The sequence below is a fragment of the Ascidiella aspersa genome, chromosome 4, assembly GCF_963924565.1.
Source record: "Ascidiella aspersa chromosome 4, kaAscAspe10.2, whole genome shotgun sequence".
Classification (NCBI taxonomy): domain Eukaryota; kingdom Metazoa; phylum Chordata; class Ascidiacea; order Phlebobranchia; family Ascidiidae; genus Ascidiella; species Ascidiella aspersa.
Window position 1 is genome coordinate 26,824,077 of NC_139450.1, and position 23,775 is coordinate 26,847,851.

The 23,775-nt window shown below is 37.4% G+C and overlaps 1 protein-coding gene across 1 annotated transcript in view; it reads left to right on the top strand.

Moving 5' to 3' along the window:
• LOC146157217 (cGMP-specific 3',5'-cyclic phosphodiesterase-like) overlaps window positions 1-22,772 on the top strand; it is a 49,957-nt gene extending 27,185 nt beyond the window's left edge. Inside the window, exons 14-19 of the mRNA XM_083386796.1 lie at window positions 340-528; window positions 2,692-2,836; window positions 4,178-4,336; window positions 16,548-16,629; window positions 17,977-18,116; window positions 21,137-22,772. Coding sequence (XP_083242922.1) covers window positions 340-528; window positions 2,692-2,836; window positions 4,178-4,336; window positions 16,548-16,629; window positions 17,977-18,116; window positions 21,137-21,334 — 913 coding nt within the window. The 3' untranslated portion in view covers window positions 21,335-22,772. The remainder of the gene's footprint in view (window positions 1-339; window positions 529-2,691; window positions 2,837-4,177; window positions 4,337-16,547; window positions 16,630-17,976; window positions 18,117-21,136) is intronic.
• Window positions 22,773-23,775: the final 1,003 nt, after the last annotated feature.

Sequence of the window (23,775 nt, forward strand, 5' to 3'; positions counted from 1 at the left end):
CGTTTTTTTTTATTATTTATTTATTTTTGACATCGGTCGTTTGGCGTCGACGTTTGGACGCGAACCGGTAGGGCGCCGCTGTTTTGACACAAGATTTTTATACTTACTTAGGTGTGCGGTTTGGGACTAGGGAAAGTGTTGTTTAGGCCTGATTCTGACCATTTCGGTCTTGTTCTGACGGGTTTAGAACTTATTCCTATTTAGACTGTACTACGACTATTAGTTATTAGTCCTAGTTTGGTCTTATTCCGAAAGTGTGTTTAATTCCGACTTTGATGTTGTTCTTATCTCGGTCTTATGGCTGGAATCTTGTTTAACACAGCCACATTTTCGCTGCAGGGCCGGCGCTCCCCTGGCCGTACTCTACAACACGTCGACTCTGGAGAACCACCACTACGACACTTGCCTGCGCATCAGCAGCATGGAGGGAAATAACATCTTCGAGTCCTTCACCGAGAAAGAGTTCAGCGACGCGTGCGAAATGATGAAGCACGCCATTCTCGCCACCGACCTCGCCCTCTATTTCCAGTAAGTGTCTTGTTGTCAGACCCCCAGTGTTCTAAACAAGTCATTTTGAAATGACTTAAGTCCCAGTCAAGTCAGTTGTAAAATAACTTAAGTCTAAGTCAAGTCTTTTGCAAAAATAGCATGTCAAGTCCCAGTCCAAGCCATCGGTTGCCCAAGTCAAGTCCCAGTCAAGTCATTATAAGAGAAAGTCAATTTCAAGTCACGTCATTGATATAAAAGCAACTGTAAATTAGGAAAATTGGTAACTCGTCCGATAATAACAATATAACTAAAAAAATTAACACAAATGCAGTATACAGAAGTGTTTAATGTGCAAAACTTAAGATAAATTTTAATGTAAAACAATTAATCTCGTTATTTGAAAAAATGTATTTTTTAAATATTTCTAGTTATTTTTTTTTTTTCATTTTTCTTTCCAGAATAAATATTACAATCGTTAAAATTGGCATAAAAATACAAGATCAAGTCCAAGTCATCGATTTGCTCAATTCAAGTAATTTTAGGATCAAGTCATTGAGATAAAGACAAAACGTTAAATGAAAAAAAAATGGTTAGATCGTTCGATTATGAAAAATGACTCAACGGGAAAATAACAAAAACGCAAATATTTAATGAAAACACAACTTGGTTAACAAAATAACTTAATTCCAAGTCAAGTCATTTGTCCAAAAGATTTAAGTCATCAAGTGAAGTAATTTAGTCGAACGACTTAAATAAAGTCAGATCAATTGAAAACGGTGATTTAATGGACTAAAGTCAAGTCACTTTAGTTATTACAACACTGGTGGTCAGTCATGTATCTTGGTTTACTGTTGTCCACCAACCATCATTAGGTTAGTCTTTTGAAGCTTTCTGTGCACCATGATACGAGTGCTTTGGTCGTTGATCAAAGGGACGAATTCTAAAGAGCTATTTCACTGTTGTATATACATGTGTGTCATGTATGTTTCATTAAGATTTCAACTTGTCGCAAATTATGTCGATTGATAATTTGTCAGTCTTGTCACGAAATGTTTGTAGGCCATTTTGCGGCCAACTCCACATGCCAAGATGCTAGAAAATGCTGCTGTGTCAACTAAATCCCAAAGTTTTCTAAACATTTTGCCTGGTGGACCCGTTGCAATTATCTTGATTTTTCGCTGCCCTGTAAAAATTCAAGGGTCGGTAGTGCAGTCACGGTTCTTTCTAATGTAACAACTTTCTAACAAAACGATTTGCTGATAGCAGGTATAGTACAGCATAATAGATGCTTTATGATGTCACAAGAGACATTATAAAACACACTATATGATCGAATAATAAAGCATAGCTGAAGACAATAACGATGACAGATAATTGTTTAAAACGTAGATAAAGTTTAAAAACATTCGCTAAAGCCTAATTTTAAAAACCGGAAGACTAAATCTCCTTACGGGCCCTCTGAAACTGCTTTACGGACCCCAGTTGGTCCTCCGACTCCAGTTTATGAATCGCTGAACGAAACCACCCAACAAAAGTCACTTTAGAACATAACGGCTGAAAGTTATAGTTAGACATAACAAGTGACGTTCTAAACCAGGGGTTGCCAAAGGTTTTTCTTACAAGAGCGGATAACTGCGTAGAAAATTAAAGATCGCGGGGCGAAAATTGATTTTGTGTCAAAATTTATTACCTTGATAATTATTAAAAGAAGGAAACATCAAGAAATATTTATTTAAACTTATAGTCAAGGTTGCCACAGATTTTTGAATAAAAGTATTTGAATTAATTTGCATATCAACACGTCTTCAAAAAAACCCTATGTTTTTCCCTTAATCTTTATATTATATTTAAATTTAATTTATGTGCAGCTTAAGTCATGTGTTTTAGAAAGTGTTCTGGTACAAAACTATTTTTAACTGTGTTGACTAAGTCATCATATTGTTTTATTTTTGAATTATATTACTGTAAAAGAACGCCGAGCGATTTAATTTTAGCTCTTTAAAACCTACAAATTACTAATCTTCAACATTCTTTGAACGTCTTTGAGTTATTTTCATAATTATTGTGGCAACCCTGACAGTGAGCTTATAAAATTGTCGCTTAGTTTAACACTTCATAAATTTAGCTTTAATTTGGGCCCTAGTTTGGTGACCCATGTTTAAGGCCAACCCACCCGTTTCTGAAAACTGCTATTTTTCGCAGGCGTCGAAACACATTCAAGGCCCTGCTCGAAACAAAGCCGGAGGAGCGAGACTTCAGCAACCAGAACCGGATGCTCCTGATGTCAATGATGATGACCGCCTGTGACCTCTCGTCCATCACCAAGCCCTGGGAGGTCCAGCAAAAGGTCAGAGGTCAAACGAGACTATGGCCGCATGCTGGGGGTTCTTCACAGTGTTGTAACGATTTAAGTCAATGACACTTGAATTTTTACACTGATGATGGCATGATGTATTGCCGAAACGTTTGTAAAAAAACGTTTGTGAAAATATTTTTCTTTAAATGGTAAAAACGCACTAAAATCCGAAACTATTCAAATAGCTCAAAAAAAGTTATTATTTATATTGCGAAAGTTGGCTAAAAATTCAGTTTTGTAATGAGGCCTGGTATGATTCCCCGTGACAACACTGAACAGTGTGTAAAGTAAGTATCCTGTTACATTCAGGTCACTACATGGGACTGAGTATAAATCACTGAAAAGAATAATTAAGTGTTTGAAAGTAAATGACGCATTTTAGTCGCGGCAATAAAGTATAAAGTTAAAAGAGAAATTCGTGTTTGCCAAACTCGATATTTAACAAATAAAAACATAGTTTTTTTTTATTAAGCCCCTAACTCACCTCTAAGTCAGGGTGTTTGTAAGAAACCGAATTTATCATAAATTTAGCGAATAAAGGAAATAGACGATTATATCGGACAAAAACCGAAACTCATCGATTTTGGGAGCTCGATTTGCAGAAAACCAACCGTACGTCGTAATACGACGGCCGAGTTTTTACGAGAACCTTAACCCCCCGCGGATTGTTATTTTCGTTTTACGAGCGAGTTCTACGATGTGGCCTTACTTCTGGTAACTGCTTCCACGTGACAGCTTAATATACACTGTGCGGTCGTGTGGGTCCCTTATTAACTGTTGCTTATATCTTATGGGGGAAATATTGAGTCAACAAAAAAAGCATCGGCTTCATCTTAAAATAGCGATGCACTAGTCACCCTTCTTTTCAAGCAACTGACAAGGGCGGGATTTACGACTCTTTGGATAACTTACGAACGCTTATCAACTTTATTATATTTTGAACATTTTTGTAATAACTGAATGGACTCTAATCTTAATGCCAGTTATTTTATAAAGATTGGTTCAAGCACCATAATCCGCTAAGTCACCTGTATTTTTTATATTCAATTTAAAAACGTTTTATTTAAACATTATCTACATATATAGCACTTCCTATTTTAACCGAGTTATTCATAAAATACGAGGTTACCGAATTAATCGTATTCCGGTTTACCGAATTAATCTTATACGAGTACACCGATTTATTCTTATTCGAGTTTACCGAAGTTTAGGGCATTTTTTAGACGTTATACCCGCAGTTAGTTTTATACCAATATACCAGGTTGTTCTTATAAGATTTTAGCGAGTTAATCTTAAACGAGTTTACCAAGTTTTTCTTACACGCAAATGTAGATGGCGCACCTTGTTACGAGCGAGTTCTACGACCAGGGAGACATGGAACGGAAATTGTTCGGCACCGAGCCTATCGCCATGATGGACAGGAGCAAGCAGGGGGATCTCCCCAAAATGCAGATCGGTTTTATCGACGGAGTTTGCTCGATGGCTTACGAGGTTTGTAGAAAAAATACAACTATAGGCTTATTCGACCTAATTCCGATTTAAGCAAAATTGTTTTTCATAAAAAAACTGATTAAAGACGTATCTGTTTATTTTTTTACCATTTTTTCTCCTTCTGCGCTTATTATTTCAATAAGCACACGGACATGATTTCATCACGTCTGCGAATGTTGTTCAAATACTAAGTTTATTATTTACACCTCGACATAAATTACAACCCAAGAAGTCAACCCCCTAATCCTAGGATAGACCCATACAGGAAATACTTGTTTTGTACAACCTCCCTGACCGATCGTTGCTGCATAAAATTGTCAACCCATATTTTAACTCTTATTACCTAACATCGTACTGGTGCAAATTTACAACACCCTGAATCAGTGGCTCTAACCTTTTTTTACACGTTATCTGATTTTTGTTACACCTTTATACCCTACAATGTAAAAATAGGGTTTGAATCTGCTTTTTGTTATGCATCGCTCAAAAATAGCATCTCGTATACTTCTAATAATAACACCTTTTAAATTGTTACCAATTAGGGTGAAATTACCCACATGTTAATACCGAAGGCCTAAAAATACTTTAAACTTCTATTCGACCAGCAAGGCACTTGACCAACTTTAAACCCTTGATGGAATTCCTAACCTAGCTTCGAGCCATAAAATTAAAAAAATCCCAATTGATCCCGAACCATTCCTCAAGCTGTTATTAACCAAACAACTACCCCCCTAGCACAACCCATACCCCAGTTCACAATGTTGCCTCAATCGTCAACAATCTGTCAAGATGTCATATATTTTTAATTGTTAGTTAATCCGCACTGCGTTCGTAACAATGTTCTTTTTGTCACAACATCCCTGTTACTGTAGAACTTACAAAAGCCAGTTGAGCATAATGTCAACACACCGAGGCTGAAAAAGGAAGCACGCCTACAAAAACGTTATAGTTGTCCTCAACTTGATTCCAAAAGATCAAAACAACAGATTGTTTGTGCTGTCAAACATTAAGCTTTGCTAACGTAGAACAACCCACGGGACATCTACTAGCAATGCGTGTATCTCTTAATTGAATAAAACGTACTGCAATTGATCAGAATACAGTTGACAAAGCTCGAAAAGGGTCCGCAACAAATCGTACCGGGCATACTTTATATTCCGCGCTTTGAATCCAAAACACAAGTTTGCTCTTTAAGCCCATTAACGTCAGCTTACTGTCGCATTACAAATAATGCTGTTTTACATTAAAGCGAATTACTTTGGCACTATTTAACATAGGCTACTACAAATAGTAGAACAGCAAGAGACATCAGGCAAGACAGTGTACGATGTCTCGTATCATTAACACTACAATTCGCCACAACAATATTAACCTTTTTGTTTTTAAAGTTAATTTTTTGTTTTAACTAAGATAGATATTTTTTCATATAATAAAATATCTTAGGTAAAAATAGTTCATACACAAACTCAAAAAGCTTTACTTTTAAAGAGAAAAGCATATTTAGGTAAAAGCTAAATCGCACGTTTCCGGCAAATTTACACTTGCTGCATTTTCCGTAGAGTTGCAAAGTTTTATTTGAATCTTTAAACCTTTTAGCAAATACATTAAAATTTAACACCAATTGCTGTAGGTTTAAATGGCCGTAAACTGCTCATTTATTTTTATAGTACGATAATTTTTTGCACAATGCCCTTGTCCAGCATACATCGTAGAACTTCCAAAGTTTACATTCTTAAAATATAAAATCCCCCCCCCCCCCATAAACCAGAACCAAAAACGATCATTCCACATGCCTCCATCAGTTTAAAACAACTAATCTGTACTTGAAAGATAGCAAGCATATGTGTTTATTAACAACTGTGATTTAGCCACTCGGAAGCTGCTTTTTGAACGATTACGGCTTCCGTATCATAGTACACCGAAAGGCATTGATCGACAGATTCAATTGGTCTGCGATGGTTTTCGGTGTAATCGGGACTTGGTGATAAATAGGACCTGGAATCACAAGACTTAATAGTCAAACTAGTCCGTAGAGACGTTAAAAACGGTTGTATATTTGGCGTAAACTTTGCTGATGATTAAAAAGGATGTAAAACTTGTTCAGAGGCGAAAACGCAAATACATTAAAATTAACAAAAAACGCTACTACATATGATAGGATGTAACATGTATATATTAAAATGACCTATTATTATATAGCAAAGTTTATTAAGATGGGTTCACTTGCTTTGTTTTATTCCAATTATCCAGTCGGATCCGGTTTAATATTAAATACGTTTGGTTCGTGGATCCCATAAAACGTTTTATCGACTCATTTAAAATATTTCTTAATCTCAGCCTTGGGTCGCGACCCCCAATTGGGTCGCCATATGATTGGGTTGGGGCACAGTTTGCAATATTGCACAAGGTAAGATTTATTGAGATTAGAGTTTCTGAGCAAGATTTTTCTCAAACTGGAAAAATTGTGGAAGCAATACGAAAACAGGGTTCTTAATAATAAAAAATCGAACTTATTGTTAGTAATGTCCTATGTTTGGTGTCTTACAGAAAGTTCAGTGAAGAGAATTGGGTCGCCAAGGTACGCTGTTATACTTAAGTATTTGGGGCGCTGCGATGCAAAAGTTGAGAGTTACTGGTTCAGCATATGCCTCTTTTTCGTCCTAAATCCATCTTAAGGTTCTCAACGATCAATTAACTTTCCGAACTTTTCTGAAAACAACCTGAGTGGCACGGATTCCCTTTCCCTTACATCTAGCTTCAACGTCTCCTGTTAACGTCATTCACTTCGATCAAGCGTCGTTGGAAAGTAGAAATCGATTCGCGACCAACTTGTTTAATCCCGCCGAATGTTCTTCGTTTGATTTGCCGTCTTTCGGGCTAGATAGATCGATCGTTCTAGAGATTTCGAATCCAATTTCTGTTCAAGTTTGACGGGCGATTGGCGTTGTTTTGCTTAAAGCGATGCTCGTCGGACCTCGTAACATTAGAAAATTGATCTGAACGCGACTGTCGACAGACAAGGTTTCGGGGTACCTCAATGTAGAAGACCTATACGACTGTTAAATTATATTAGGTAAGCCAAAATGTGCTGATATGTGTTTTACAATAAAACAAACAGCACCAAATCCGTTCCGTGGGTTTTAGTTGGTTTCTGACTTTTCCCCAAAAATCTTTTGAAAGTGGTTCATCTGGTTCGGTGACGATTTGGTATATTTTCGTTTCAAAGAAAAGTATCGAATTGGATGCAGATTTTTAATTCCGGGTTGTTGTGTCGGAGTATTTTGTTACTGAAATAAGGTTTGGATACCCAAATAAGGTAGATATTAGAGTCACTGTAAACGGTGATGCATTCTGTTTTACATCTGGATGCTTCGGCGATTTGAAAAATGTAAAAAAGGGCTCATCAAATTAAGTCCCGTCAATGAAAATTATTTCCTATGTGATGAATTGTAAGTCTACCGAAGCTTACATGATTTTATTCGTATATTTGATTTAGTATTTTGTTTCTCTGAAGAACAACTATAAAGAGCAGCGTATAGTGCGGCAGTATTTTTGTCCAAAATAAATATAGGTTTCGGGATAAAATGCAAATTATCCGTCATTTATATGTGCGTATTGATATGTTTAAGCGTTGTTCCACGAACGGTTCAATATATTTAACATTAAAACTCGTCTGTACATAACGGTGCGTGCTGCGGGTGGGTTATAAATCAATTTGACTCATTTCTGTTGGACTTATAATGGCGAATTTGGCAGCGCAACTGCAAGTCCTCGTTTTCCGGGCTTCGCCTTTATCGATAAATCGATCCGCGCCTATCTCGTTTCACAAGCTGTTGTTTTGCCGCGTCAATTAGACCGGTGGCTGCCTCCAATTGTCAGTTAAGGTAAAACGCAGTCACCGAGTCCCAGCACCCCGCCCCCTCCCTCCCAACAAAAACACAAGTTTCGTAGGTAATATCGCCGTTATGGAGTAATGAACGATTGTTCCCACGAGGAAAGAAAGTCATAAAACTTTGGCTGTGTTTCATTTTAAGATCTAATTAGTTTTAAAAAGTCGGGGTGTTTGACGCTGAGTAGATTTAATCTATTGTTTTGCCAACACCTGTAAAGCGAAACAACGATTTGATTTCGTGCGTTTAAAAACGTTTAGTTTTGTTCAGTTTGATGCGCTCCACATATTTTTAATGGAATGAGTACTTTAATGGAAAGCGACGGCCATACATTTAGCAGACAAACATTCACAAAATCATTGTCGTAATTACTTTTGGTTTTGACCAGGAGTCCGAGTCACCAAACTGCGCTCCACTGGCAGATGCGGCCTTGCAGGGTCATTTATTTAATCCACGGCGTTTTGCCTAAATAGGGAAAAAATAGTGATAAAATGTTGTCTATTGCTAATCCAAACTATATCTTTTAATATAATATTTTAAATTGAACAGCAGTTTCATAAAGCTCGCTACAGTTTTTGTTAAATAATTATATAAGTTTTCTTCGTTTAATAATATTTAAGCCAATAAGGCCCGACATATAAATTCATATTCGTTCCCGATTGTCAATCTTTAACTGGCCTTTCGTTAACTGGCCTTCATCTGTCAGGCTTTACACTTAATAAGCCCTATATAAATAGTTTAGTGGCCCCTGGTTTAGGCCAAACCAACAAGTTCAGGTGTGGCACTAATTTTAATTACCTATACTTCATCTGATGCCTCAAAGCATTTTTACGGCGTATTTTTGGCACGATAAGAAAGAAGACTTGAAATGGGACAAGTAAAAAAAATCTGCGGCATTTTAAAATTCTGTTCCGCCTACTTTGCTAGCAATACTAAAATAACGAAATTTGCAAAAAATCTGCTTTTGTGCCTCAAATAAACGAAAAAAGTCAAATAAACGAAAAAAACCCGTGTTTCGAAATGATCGCGCGTCCAACACGAATGTCGGTCGTTTGAAGTGAGCGACGTGTAATAAATACAGCCAAACACGAGGATCGTCGCGTTACCTGCGATAATCGCTAGTCTTCCGACAAATTGCCTTGGTCCGGCTAGCGCGGGGAAGCAAATATTGCCCTTTCGCGTCTCAGCAAACAAACCACTGCGCTGTATACGCCCTGAGCAGGGTGGCCCAAAGAAGAGACGGCCAGCGTTTTACGACTTCTGTTTCTGTAGTTTTCGCGTCTCCGGAACCTGGGCGGGTTTCTTGTAACAGGGTATTGTACTTAGACGCGCGCGCTTAAAAGTGGCCGGATTTTGGAGAATCGGAGAGTGTTTGGGACAGCAGTCTTGATCAGTAAAGTCTGTCTGAGAAGGGTTAGATGCTTGTTACTTCAAGTATTAAACGAACTGAAGAGTTTTTATTTGTTTAAGTTGGGTTTTTCTGGCCATAACTGCTTAGATACTGCAGTGTTCTGCATTTAAAAGTTTCTGTCTCACAGCAGTTCTGAGCTGCAAGATGAAGTTTCCCTTAAACTTTTCAAGCGTTTCTGCTTTGGTTTTGAAAGACTTATCCAACAGGCAGTGCTGAATTGCAAAAACATTCCAGAAAAATCACCAGTTGCAATACGCTTTAGATTTGATTTTTCATGCCGATTTCTGTGGAAAATGTGAGCGCGTTAACTGAGTATAGCACAGAAAATCAGCCGTTGCATTAAAACATAGACCAGTGGTTCTTAAACTGGAGTCCAAGGACCCTTTGGGGTTCGTGAACTACTTTTTTGGGGTCCATGAAGGCCTAATTGAAATTTAGTGTATATTTAGAAAGTAATCACCTTTTTAAAGAAAAAAGTTTAATCAATAATTAAACGTTTTCCCACTGAATGTATTTAGACTCTATTTGACGTCATTTCTTAAAACTTCTTGCCTACACTGGTCCATGCTAAGCAAATAAATTTTTAAGGGGTCCGCGAAAAAACTGTTTAAGAACCCCTGACTTAGATCGAGCTTTAATATACATTTGGAACCGGTTTTATTTTTCTCTTAATTCTTTTTCATGTTTTTGTCGATTTGACTTTTTACTTTTAAAATAGCTGATAGGATTTTAGTGTTAAGTCATGAAACCTAGTCTTACCACTTGAAGCTTCTATAAAACAACGCTATACTCCTTGTGTAAACAAGACGTCGAACGCAAACCGATATAACTAAACAAATGTTTGTTTAGTGGCCTTAATTGGTCCCAATAGAAAGATGAAAACGAACGATACAACAGCGGTGCTAATATATATGTGTAGCGAAATGTCGACCAACTCGTAAACTAATTAAGTCAGTTTAAAATTACTTTAAAACTTTTATGTTTTGTCGCGTTAAAATTGGCAGATTGAAATAGTTTTTTTATTTAATGTTGTTTAGTAGGAAATGTAAAACATTTTACTTATAAACAAGCGGAAAAAGCTTGAGAACCACTTCTTTACTTAATAGGTTAAGACGAAACTCGTTAAAATCGCCGTACTTGCTACTTAACCTGTGGTACGCCTATCACCTTTATTATACGTAAACGCTTTTCTGGCGTTACACAAGCAGCCGTTATGTCTTAAGCAGAGTTTAGGAACGCAAGTGTTAGTTATATTCTATTTAATATTTGCCACTTTAAATCAACTAGCAAACTCATACATGCGGCTGTAGCCCTATGAATAAGTTTTAAAAGTCAATTTGTGCTTTCAACTCACAAAACAAATTGGCGCAAGTCGTTTGTTTTTAAACCATAGGTGGCAGGCAGCGAGATTAAAAAGCCAATAGGTCGTTGACGGTGGGAAAAGGTTGAGAACTACTGATGAAACGGCGGAAAACCCGCGAACGGGGTGTTTGTCTGTGTGTGTGCGCGGGGGGTGGGGGTGGGTATTTGTGCTGGGCGAAAAGTGCGATGGTTTCCCCATCCGTCAAGTCGTTGGACGACAGCGGAGGTGGTCGCATCGATTTTTGCTGGCTACAAAATGCAGGATAGGTCGATTTTCTTCTTCTGAGCACACAAATAAACGCACGAGGTGGTGGGAAAATATAAGTTATAAATCGACACCGCGGCAGATGTTACAAAGCAAAAAAAAGTTTAGTTTTAAGTTTAGACAAAATAAATCCAACACTTAGTAAGAGTATCAAGGTCCTACAGAATTATAGCATTTTTAACGTTTTTTTAGGTAGTCTAGCCTATATGAACATTAAATATGCTGTTGCTACCAGGCATAGTATAATACAATAAGTTCTTCTGGTACAGAATTATATGCACCATTGTTTTGATGTTTTGGATTTATCCAATAGAAGACTGTAAACGTTTTTCTGGCCATTTTTTGTTGCTTCATTTATAAGTTTTAGTGTTTAAGCCCCAATCAATCGATACTGCTTCACTCTGTGTCAACAATTTTTTAACACATAAGGTTGTTACAAAGATCACCACAAAGTCTTTCCATTTTTAAACGTCTTTGATTGCATATGAATTAATTTGTCTGTTAAACAGTCTTCGAAAAACCCTATATTTTTCACAAGTCTTTAATATCAGCATTTGAATTTGTGAGTTTTGTATTTAGTAAATGCCTTGGTAAAACAACGTTGTTAAACTATTGGCTATTGTGTTGACCGATGGATCTACATTGCTTTTATTTTTTTATTTTATTTTTTTTTTAAAACAAATCGAGTGATACAGTTTTCGGTCTTTCAAACCGATAACCTTTCTTAAAAGTTTAAACACACTGAAATAAAAATGTGTGTGGCAACCCTGTTCTAGTTTTGAGTGGTATCTCGTTTGAAGGGTGATGTGTTGCTGGTATTACTGGTGCTGCTTTGGGGCGCGATAAAGGCGATCGATGAATTTCGTGCTGTTTGTTTTTCTCCCTCCCCACCCACTCTTCGGCACAGTCTCGTCTGGTTCGAGCGAGAAAGGGTCGCGATCGAAGCTTGTCTTGTGCCCAAGTCGTGTTACCTCGTCTCGCCGCTCTGCACCAGCCGTCGTCGAAGTTGCACAGGCAAACAACGCGCTGTTCAGCTGCACGATGAGTTTTGGTTGGTTGGGTAGTTGCTTGTTCTGTCAGTTTGTATACCGACGCCTAACTAATTTTCCTGTTAGCGTTGAAAAGGGGCACAAAAGTACCGTTAGGGGTGCAGTTGAAAATGGAGATTTGGGTTTTTTTGCAGCATGCTTGCAGCTGGAAATGAAGATTGTTTTATACTGAGAATAGACAAAGATAGTGTATCGTTTCAACTTCTATTGGAATTTCTAGGCCTTGTACCTTGTTTACCCAAAGAATTGCCGAAGCATTGGTTATAAATATAGGCTAAAGCATTATCCACGGTTAAAAAAACCTACAAAAATAGTCAAAGGTTCGACAGCTTATTAAGAACAAAGATATGCAGTTAAGACTGTTCAATGTTAAGGTTATTTCGAACCATTAATAGCGGTAACTAGAGCAGGCTACAGGTATTTGGTCAGTAAGCATCGAGCTAGAAATTGGCCCGTAGGATAGACGTAAATTTGGCGACAATAAATTTTAAACGCTGCGTTTTTATGGCGAAGTAAAATTTGATTAGTGGCAGCTATAGTGGCAGACCGGCGCTTTGTGGTATCTCATGGAACTGGTAATGTTTGTTGTTCGTTTTATTCAGCTTGTGCCTTCCGGACAGATACAGTTCTTCCATTTATATCGGCTTCTCATTTTTAAATGGAAACAGGGAAAACTTGATTTAAATAGTATGTCTTAACCTCAACGAAATGAATTTACCGAGTGGCTTGCACACAATTTTTTTCATTTTTACAATCCCTTAAAAACTAAACGAAAGGTATTCTAATTTCGTTGAATGACTGTAAGTAACATCCATTGATGCAGCAAATTTCAGCATTTCATCAAATTTGCAGTTGCGTTCGGCAACCAACTTTATGGCCCCAATGACACCCAAGTCAGTCAACAAACGCTTCAGTTATACAATACGAACGAATCGGTAAACAGTGCTAAACATTGAAAGATTGCAAACCAATTGCCTTTCACTTTACCTCAGGAAAACTCTAGCACTTATTGTTTGCATTTAATTTATATTGTGTCTTTTCGTCTCAACGCGGATTGCCGCCATATACGGTCCATTTGTGCATTAACAATTGACGACATGTCGACGTTTGCCAGGTGAGTTACGTCATTGTTTTTGGCTGTGACGTAATAACAAACCTGTTGAACTTTTTGCAACTAAAGCATAAGCGTCATAAATGTTAAAATAAGTTTCGGATAATCAAAATATTAAAAAAAATGTTTAATCTGTCCTAACTTACGACAGCTGTAGCGATGATACACATGTTAAGGTGGCTTGATAATAGATTAAAAAAAATGTGAGGCTTGCAAAATTGTAAATATGTTAAAGAAATATTGCTTTCGCTCTGCCCTGAACATTTATGGCGACAAAAGCACTAACCCCAACGTTTCCTTAATTAAACTATAGATTCTTGTAATGTTGTATATAATATTATAGTGCTGTTTATTGAAAAACAGTCCTTTTTGTTACGTGCGAACAAAAAATCTCTAAAAAGATTTCTTCGTTGGTTGGTAGCATCAAAACGAAAAGTATTGTTATGCAAAACCAAATTTTGGTCTAATATCCTGACGAATATTATTACTGCACTTTTATTCGATCAATTTCTTATTTGAGCGAAATAATGACGTCATTTGGTATCGGATCGGATCGAGGTGCTTTTACCGAAAATATCTTGACATCGTAATAAAATACCGAATGTATAAGGCATCCCAATAGTCAGCAGTAGGTGTAAACATCTCTGTTCCTTTTTACAATGTCGATATCTGGCTGCGTGCCAAATCGCGCATGTGCGTCGCGCCACACAATGGGATGGCCTTTCTCCGTCCATCCAATGACGTCACGCCTATTGCTTTTCGCGTCATCTTACGTCATCGCGTCTGCGTCACGTGTCAATATTTTCTACGAAGAAGCGTCAATGCGTGTCTAAGCGTACGTGTCCTAACAAATTTTACGATAATTTTTATTAAATAAACATTCGAAAGTTTTACATGATTTCCCACTTATAATAACTCGAACCGTTCCTTCAACGTTTGCAGTTGTAAAGCACACAAAAATGTCATGAGATTTGAAATCGCAATGATGATCCCGTTTTTTTCAGTAATAGTCAATTTAAACACCAAGCTTCACATGTATATAGATTACCATGCGATATTAAACTTTAGGGGGCTGAAAGAATATACGTGAAAGAAACAATTTATAAAAAAGCAAAGTTAAAGCTTCATATTTTGCGACAGTCCTGCTAAGATCATTTGGTTGAAATATTTACGATAATGTTTATTAAATAAACATTCGAAATTTGATGATCCCTCTTTTTTGCAGTGATAGGCAATTTTAACACGAATCTTCACGTGTATAGACCTTCTTCTGTGATGTGTTCCTTAGATATGGGGGCAAATAATATAAATGAAAGTTAAGCATTAAATCAAATCGTTCAACTACAAAAAGTATTCAAATGTTGTGCACCACCGTGCTTCATAAGGACAAAGTAAGAAAATTGCGCGAAAGCATGTAAACGTTGTGGTACAGTTTTTCTTCAACAATGATTAGGAATTCACTTCAAAGAATTAAGTGCAAGTGAAAATGCTGAATTATTTGATTTTCCTGACAATCTAAGATTAGATTTCCGGTAGATCCGGTGCACTAATTTTGGTCACAAATCTTAAAAAAAATATATCATGTTTATCAGAGACGGGTGGCCTAATAATCACAACCTACCTAACACGCACTTTAAATTACATTGCAATGATATCAAGAGCTTAAACAATGCAAACTCAAAAATTCTCAAACTTTTGCATGCTTTGGATTTTAACAAATGAGCGCAACCGCGGCGAAACTAAAACGAACGTGTCCAGACTAGTTTGTCGTTTAGTTCCGCGAACGTTTACAGCGGTAAAGAACGCCAACCGTTTTTCGCCGTTTTAGGACACATTTTACTCGGCGGAACACCGCAAGTCGGTCGAAATCATTTATTGATTTTTTTCCCTTGTCAGCCTAGCCGTCGAAATTAACCGCTGTTCGACTCTCGCCTGTCAAAAACCTTAAAACGCGCAAGCCTTGCTGTGATTAGGAAGTTGTGCAGCGACAACGGTGGCTTGTTACACGGATCACTGATATTTCACGATAGTCTTAAGGTTAAATACCGAGAGCTCTTACAGTGCATTTACTGATTTACGAAAAAACATTGTGTGGTGGAGATCATGAGTTCGAACCTAGAGATCGCAGGCTTTTTAGCTTTGCCTTGTGTCCAATATAATAACCCCTATTTGTCTGACTGATTTTGGTAGGACCCAAGCTGTACTATAATCATGCCTGCCGTATTGGTTGGTCACTACAACTTTTCAATGGGCGACAAAATCGTACACCTAAAAGTTTGAATGTTTCAGTAGCCTGATATGTTAGTGTAATCACATTTTAAAGAGGATTTGTGTAATACAACCGCTGTACCTGTACACATCATGTATGATATATCTGGGGGAAAAGTGATGACAGTATACCAGTGTTTCCCAAAAAAATTCGTTAAAAAAACTGTAAACCACTCGCTCATCTGTCAAAGCTAATGCGAAAATAATTTCGACAAGCACAGGCTTAGTGTCAACCACTCTATAGAGATTTCATTTATTTGCAATAAACTAAATAAGTATAGTTACGCACAAAAGGGAAGTGCACAAAGGGAGATGCGGGTGTTTTTAGTTTACAACAAATTCAAATCATCAAACATAAATATTGTTCTGTTATGCCCTAGAATTCAGTAACCAAAGCTTGCTCTAAAATTAGTTGTGATCTTGGTAACGTTACGCCATCCTTGTTTAAGACTAATCAATACGACCAAATTTTTTCTACTATCGAATCCGATATTTTAAATGGCACCTGATGCTCAATCATGTCACTTGTGAATAAGTGATTTAAAATATACGAATTACAAGTCAAATAATTTGGGAAAATTGAGACCTAGGTTTGTTATCTAATGTTATAAATTGAATTTCCATTTAAGATGATCACATCCTTGAGTCAGCCCAGGTTACTGCCATACCAATTAAATTGTTGGCTTTGAAATGCACAAGTTCAACTATTTCATCGAAAAACACAAACAAAAAAAACCACAATTGACAAGCAGTTTACATCCCAAACAAAAAAATGCAGCAAGCAAATTATTATATATACGGTAGAAAATCGACTTAAACAAGGTACTTTTACAATTAAAATCGATATTTGTTTAGATGATGGCCGAATTCTGTCCTGGTTACGCACCGCTCAGAGACGGAATGATGAACAACCGACAGCATTGGAAGGATGTTGCAAGTGCGTTTGGTCGATTTTACAGTTCTTTCGTATTTTTTATAATCGTCCATCTCTCAGTCTATAGCGCCCTGAACGATCTATAATCGCGCAAGGCGTCTAACACAGGAGTTCTTGAACTGGGGTTCGTGGACCTGTTGGGGATCTAGTTCTACGGCTCCATGAAGGCCCAGTTAAAATCTTCGTGTGGTTTCTAGAATGGATTTTTTTTCAAACGAATAGAGTTTAGTAAAATTAGAAAATGGTATATGGACCATATTTTAGTTTCGTATTTGTTTGACTGAAAACAGCAGGTTCAGAAGGTCTACTTGTTTTTTGACGTCACGCTAACTAAAAATCAATTTTAGGGGCCGCATTGGAAAGTCTAAGATCCCTGTCTTTCTATTTTACCTCCTTGCAATGGAGTGAATAACGACCTATCGAAAAGGGTGGTTCGCTTGCTCTAAAACAACACTATAGTAGTGTAGAACATACGTTGTTGGAATCCAAAGCGATTTTCAGCAGAGCCCGCTTGTCCACCACTATTATTCTGACAAACCTTAAAGTCAAAAAGTCTATTTAATACATCACCAGGTAGGTTTTCCAAAAACAAGTGAAACCCTTCTTGGTCGAACGCTGAAGTAACCAACTTACAGTTTATAAACCCGAATAAACAGATGATTGAGTTTGTGGTAAAATGAATATATATTTTCGCGAAAACTTCACCTTCAGTTCCTGTAACATAAGGGTGCACTCGTGGCAAAACCATTGACACCTAACGAACAATAAAATTTATAAGAATCAATAAAAATTAACAAAGGTTTGTTCCCACATTTAACTGCATTGTTTTCATCAAAGTCTTACTCGTTTATATACGCATCGGCAAATCCGTGATCGACAAGCGGAATCTTGCTGTTAATACTTTCGGATTCCAGTAAAAAACATCCTTTTTTATAATGTTTCCAAGAAAATGTGTGTTTGTCTTTCGGGCAAAGAGTTATCTGGGCGTTTGTATTGTATTCCCCGTTGCATTATACCTATAAGGTCACGTAAGAAAAAAACAATTTTTATTACGTTAAGTATAAAGTTTTTAATCCAATTTTTTTATCTTGCTCGTTTGTCAAAAGTTAGTTGGGCCTTTTCGTTACATAAGTACTATAATTTGGTAAAATATTTACAAAAAAATTCTCAATTTCTTAAGGTCTGAATCAGACCGTGTTAACACATTTAAACCAAAAAATAAATAATTTTTTTCTCGACATTTTAAACACTTCTTCTTCGTAACAAGTACAAAAAGAAATGCAGGCCAACTTGTTTTCGCGTTTTTGCGAACAATTTTGCCGTTTATATAAAAAAAACACTTCTTTGCAGTCGCCCAAGGTCACGACGTCGATGCGCCAAAGACACAGAAAAAAGACGAAGACGAATACGGCAACTTGTGGGTCAAGTACTGGAACATGGACCCCGAAAACTTCATCTGGGGCATCGACCCCAACGAAGTGCCGCCCGAGGTGGGTGACAGGTTAACCCCAGCGGGGACTAGGGTGTTTTTGTTGTTGTTGCGCAATCCCTGAATGCTCAGATACCATCTATATAATGTTTCACTAAATTTTTGCAGATTGGATTTTTGGGTTTTTAAATTATTAAGATCAACAGAATGACGATGGGTCTTATTTATCAGTTTTATTTATTGTATTCGCAATTATTTTACTTTCGGTTAAACAAACAATTGTAAAAATAAGTTTTGTTAAATTAGCAACTAAAATATAAACGTTTTAATTTTAAGTCATTATTTTCAATATTACAATTCGCCTTTTTGCGGCCCATAGGCTTTATGCTAAACGGCTCAGTTCTTATTTTTTTTTGTTTATTTTTTCACGGTTTAGATTTTTTTAATATCACGCTTTTAAACTACGATTTTAACGTTTTTCGAAGCTCTCACTAAAAGTTTAATTCGTTCTATTTTATTGTGGTCTCTTATAAACGTAAATGTCAGCAAACAGTCTGCGACATTAGTAGCATTACATTTTCTAACCATCATCAGAATAAACTAAATTACTTGTAAAAACAAAAACGTAGAATGACTTTTAAGATTAAGCTGGCTACTTTTAAATTTAAGTTGGTCGATTTTACAGTTGTTTAGTATTTCGTTCAATCGTTGATCCCTCAGTTATTGGTCATTTATATATTTATCAGGTTGATTCGTTTCCTGTTAATTCAGTTTGATTCGTCTAAATTTCGCTTGTCATAAACCATGTTCGGTTGTCAAAATATAGGATCTCGTAATGTATGTTAAACCACGCAAATACCGAATTGTAAATTAAAAAGAATTTACATCACAATAAATGTTCGGTTTGTTTGTGCCAGGGAGCTTATGCATTATGTATGAGCTCCGTAAAATCTACATGTTTCTGCCGCGACGCAACTGCAGCAGAACTAAGCGCACATTAAAATAACCCCCCGAACAAATCCTCTGCATTTCGTCGTACAAACAAAGCAACTCAATGGAATTAGCATGGTCCACATAAGAAAGTCGCAAGACTACAATACGAGTAAATGAGAAGGTTATCAATTTATTAAATCGTGCAATTGTATGTATTACGTGGGCTTAAATTTTACGACATACAAAACGACAAAATTTAAAGCAAACTAGAACATGTTAAGCGAAGGGTGTTGCGAAAAGTTTAACTGAAACACAACGCGATAAAAATGCAATTTATTTTATGAACTTTTTTTAAGAATAAAAAAAAACAGCTTTCATCAACCAAATTTAAAACCAAAATCAATTTTTTTTGTAGGCGGAAAGTTCAATTTTACACGGGCCGCGAACGACCCAGTCTGTTTCTCAAATGCTCGAGCATTTTCTTTTGGCACCCCTGACCAAGAGCCTAAGCTCATTAATTATTCACGACCAGTTAAAGATTCAGACTTGTACGATCAAGGGCGGATCACTGTTTGCGAACTTGAACATGCTCCTTATCTTGCGAGCCGAATTACCGGTCTTGGTATTTTGGCAATCTCCCTATTGAAATCAAAGCTTCCTTCTTGGTACAATACAAGTAAACAAGTCATTTTGAAACTAAAGTCACAGTCAGGCCAGTTGTAACTTACTTAAGTTCAAGTCAAGTATGCCAAGTCATGTCCCTGTCAAAGTCATCAGTTGCCCAAGACAAGTCCAAGAGTAAAGTAATAATTAGAACATGTCAAACTCTTGTCAATAAATCTAAACGTTAAACTACAAAATTGGTGAACGTGTCGGTAGTTTCTGCCGGGTCGGGTATACCATATATTGCTCTAATGAAGATATATTACAGTTAAAATACTGCTATACAAGCACGTATCAAAACGTCTTCATTAGATATTGTCCATTTACTCGACCTATTTGGCTTTAAGATCATTTTCAAGTAAAATTCAAAACTTTTGACAAAATTTTAAATTGAACGACAATTTTAAAAAGCTCACTACAATTTTGGCTAATTTCGTAAACGATTTTGCATTGAATTAAGTTTGACATATTTCGTCCCCTTTCCAAGTCAAAAATTATCGCCTTAAAGATGACCAATATAGAAGGTGTTTAAATGATTTACAACAACGAAAAGTAGTATTCCAGATTTTAATCGCATATTTTTTTTTCATATGGTAATGATTAAATTAATTTCTTAAGGAAAAACATTAACAGGTTTAAGTTTTTTGTCCTATACCGGGAATACTGTGTATACGTGAATTTAAAAGAAACAATGATTAGACTTTTAAACTTGCGTAACTCTTAAGTAATGAAAAACTCCACAGAATAATTTATTTAGGAACACTGAACACGGATCTGTTCATAATCTTCAATAGCAAAAGCGTGGCCCAAATAACTGATAAAAGATTCATACTTTTATTTTTAACGTTTCGGCAAGTGCTTATGCCATCATCAGTGCGTAAAAATGGGGTTAAAATAAACGCAAATCATAATATAGACGCTTGGACGTTTTAGAACGCTTTAAAAACAGAAAAAAGGAAAGCCGCGAAGTAACGGAGAGAAAATAGGTCTACATCGGAAAAGTACACGTGCAAGGCGAAAGTAGGACAAAGATATTTGCGTTTATTTTAACCTCATTTTTACGCACTGATGATGGCATAAGCACTTGCCGAAACGTCTGCAAATAGAAGTATGAATCTTTTATCAGTTATTTGGGGCACTCTTTTTCTATTGAATAATTTATTGATATGATATTTAATTCTATTCTGTTTTAAACCACATTGTGCACGAAGTTGATTATTTGCTTTACATTCATTAATATGCTCTGGAAATATTCGGTGAGTCTGCGATGACTTTCAGTGTACTAATGATACGTAAGCCGTAATCGTTCGGCAAAAAGCAGATCACAGTTTTTGAACACAAATCTTTCATTGCGTGCTCTGACAATAAGGTCCGCTTTATGCTTTTATAATTTTTTCAGTCAAGACGTTTTGCGGATCCCTTGAAGCACTCCACTGTTTAAAACGAATCAGCTTATTAACTGCCGTTGTTGTCTTTCCAAACCAGGTCGTCATCGAAAAAGTCGTCTTCTCGCCCAAGAAGAAAGCAAAAGGTTCGCCGGCAGTGGGCGCTGCAGACAAGGTCGAAAGTCAAAGTGAGGCCAAGTCAAAAAAGCGGAACCGCCGCAACAAGGTGGCAGCAGAGGAGTCGTCCGCCCACCAGGCGGCGCCGGACACGCGGAGCAAGGCGTGCGTCGTGATGTGACGGCGCCACCTGCCGGTCGCCGTACGACGCGAGACAATCCGATAGAGGGATCGAGCGCAATTTTCCCAAGTCACGGGCGCGGTTTGTACGCGTATGGTGGCTATTGCGTTGATATTGATGCCACGGCGCGCGAAAATTGTCCGTCGGCCTATTTCTGCACCGAGAATCTCGCGCAGACCGAAATTCCGGTTTAGAGCTGGCTCTGGTTTACATACGAACTCGATTTGCTGATAAACCGACATTGCAAGTTAATTGGCTATGTTTAGTAAACGGGTTTTGTAGACGATTTATATTATATATTCATCACTGTTTCGTTTGAAAGATGTTGCGATTTCGGACGTGTTAAATACTTTTTACTTGTAAGAAGCCGAATTGAGCACGAGTTAGGCGAAACATTATTGATAATACAAATAATGTTTTTTTCTAGAACAATTTTATCATTTAAAATGCAACTTGCACAGTATAACGGCGCACGAACTGTGTACATGATAATATTGTTATTTCTTTGACTTCCAAAAATAAGCAATAAACTTTATTAACGTATATTTTTCTTCAGATATCGACAAGCGATAAAGCGATTTGTTACTGTGATATTCGCTTTTTATTTTTATGTTTTTTACTTCAAGCTGTCTCGGTGACGATTTTAATCGTTCCCGCTATTTCTTCAAGACCTATTTTTTCAAATAATGAAATCCAACTGGCTTTGTACTGATTTGTTTCGCACGTGGCCGCTTTGTCTTCAGTTTGTTCGTTAGTATATCTCTTCAACACCCATTTCTTCAAATGTGGAAATTCGCTCATTTCGTTTCTTCAACTGCGGACATTATTTACTTTTACTTTTAGATTTCTCAGAAAGGTTTATACGGACTTTACTTCAAGGCATAACATAAACACGCCTCTAAGTCAAACGTGTTTGTTCTGATAGTTCACACAAAAGGTAAAACTCGCTAAACTATTCGAAAAATTAAACGAGAACATATTTGCAATTTGTTTAACGAAAAACAATGCAAGTGGCAACTAGATCTCGATTTCTAGACTTTTAAATTGCTCATAGCCGTGTAGGTTTTCAGTCAAAGTCATTTTTTTCGGTTTCACTGTTGTCCTTTTCAGGTCGTAGTCATTACCGCCGTGTTCCAGTATGGTTATATTTAGTGGCACGATCGTATGGATTTCGGTCGTTCGTCGCAGTCAATTCCTTATTTGGTCATGGTTGCGTTCAAAATAGATTTTTCCATGACTGGTCGCAGTCAAGTCGGTGGTTGGTCACATTTGTATCGTTGTGCGTCCAAAATTATACCCTTGCGCAGTCATGCCCTTGCCTGGTCAGAATACTTCCTTTCGCGGTCACAGTCATGTCCCCGACTGGTCAGAACACTTCCTTTCGAAGTCACAGTCAAGTCATTGCCTGGTCAGAATGCTTCCTTTCGCGGTCACAGTCATGTCCCCGACTGGTCAGAACACTTCCTTTCGAAGTCACAGTCAAGTCATTGCCTGGTCAGAATGCTTCCTTTCGCCGTCGCAATCATGTCCCCGACTGGTCAGAACACTTCCTTTCGAAGTCACAGTCAAGTCATTGCCTGGTCAGAATGCTTCCTTTCGCCGTCGCAATCATGTCCTTGCCTGGTCACACTACTCTTTTTTACGGTGGCAGTCGTGTATCTGGAAGTCGTCATATATTAAAGTTCGGCGGTTGTTCTGTTTGAGCCTGTCCACGGTCATATTATAAGTTCAATGCGTTTCGTTGTACGCGTTGCTTTGTAAACCGTCCTCGCTGAATGACTTTTTTTGCGCGTGCCGTTCACCTCTCGCATAAGAATATAGCGATCACCCGGCTGAGCAGACCAGTGGTCCCCAACCGTTTCGCTTTATGGCACCCTACAAAAACACTAATAGAATGTGACACCCTGGCTATCATTTTCGCTCAATGATATATTGTTATGCCAACATACCCAACCTTTAAGCAACCATCAAGAGCTGTTCCGATGTAAAAAAAAATGGGTCGTGTCAACCCAAACGTATACGAACAATAGTATCGAAATACTTAACAATACAACAACAATTAGAATTTCAATGTTTTAAATATTTCCATGCACAATTGAGCACGGAAAATCACCCCGGTTGGGAACCACTGGTGTCAAATTTATTAATGTGCCCATTGAACCAACGTCTATAGGCATAAATGTGACAGACCATGTATCTCTTTTATTTCTTGTCTTCCTGTGAATTTCCTTTGCGCCAGTCAAGAGGGCAACTTTTGGTTCCCTTTGAAAAACGGTGATTTACAACCGTCCATCCGCTGTCGTGTTTTCATACGTACAAATTAAGTCAGAAACCTATCGCATTTTTTTCAAATTTTTGTTCGCCTTTTAAATGATACTTTGTGCGGGCGAGCGGGCGAGCGAGCGTGCGTGGGTGCATGCGTGCGTGCGTGCGTGCGTGCG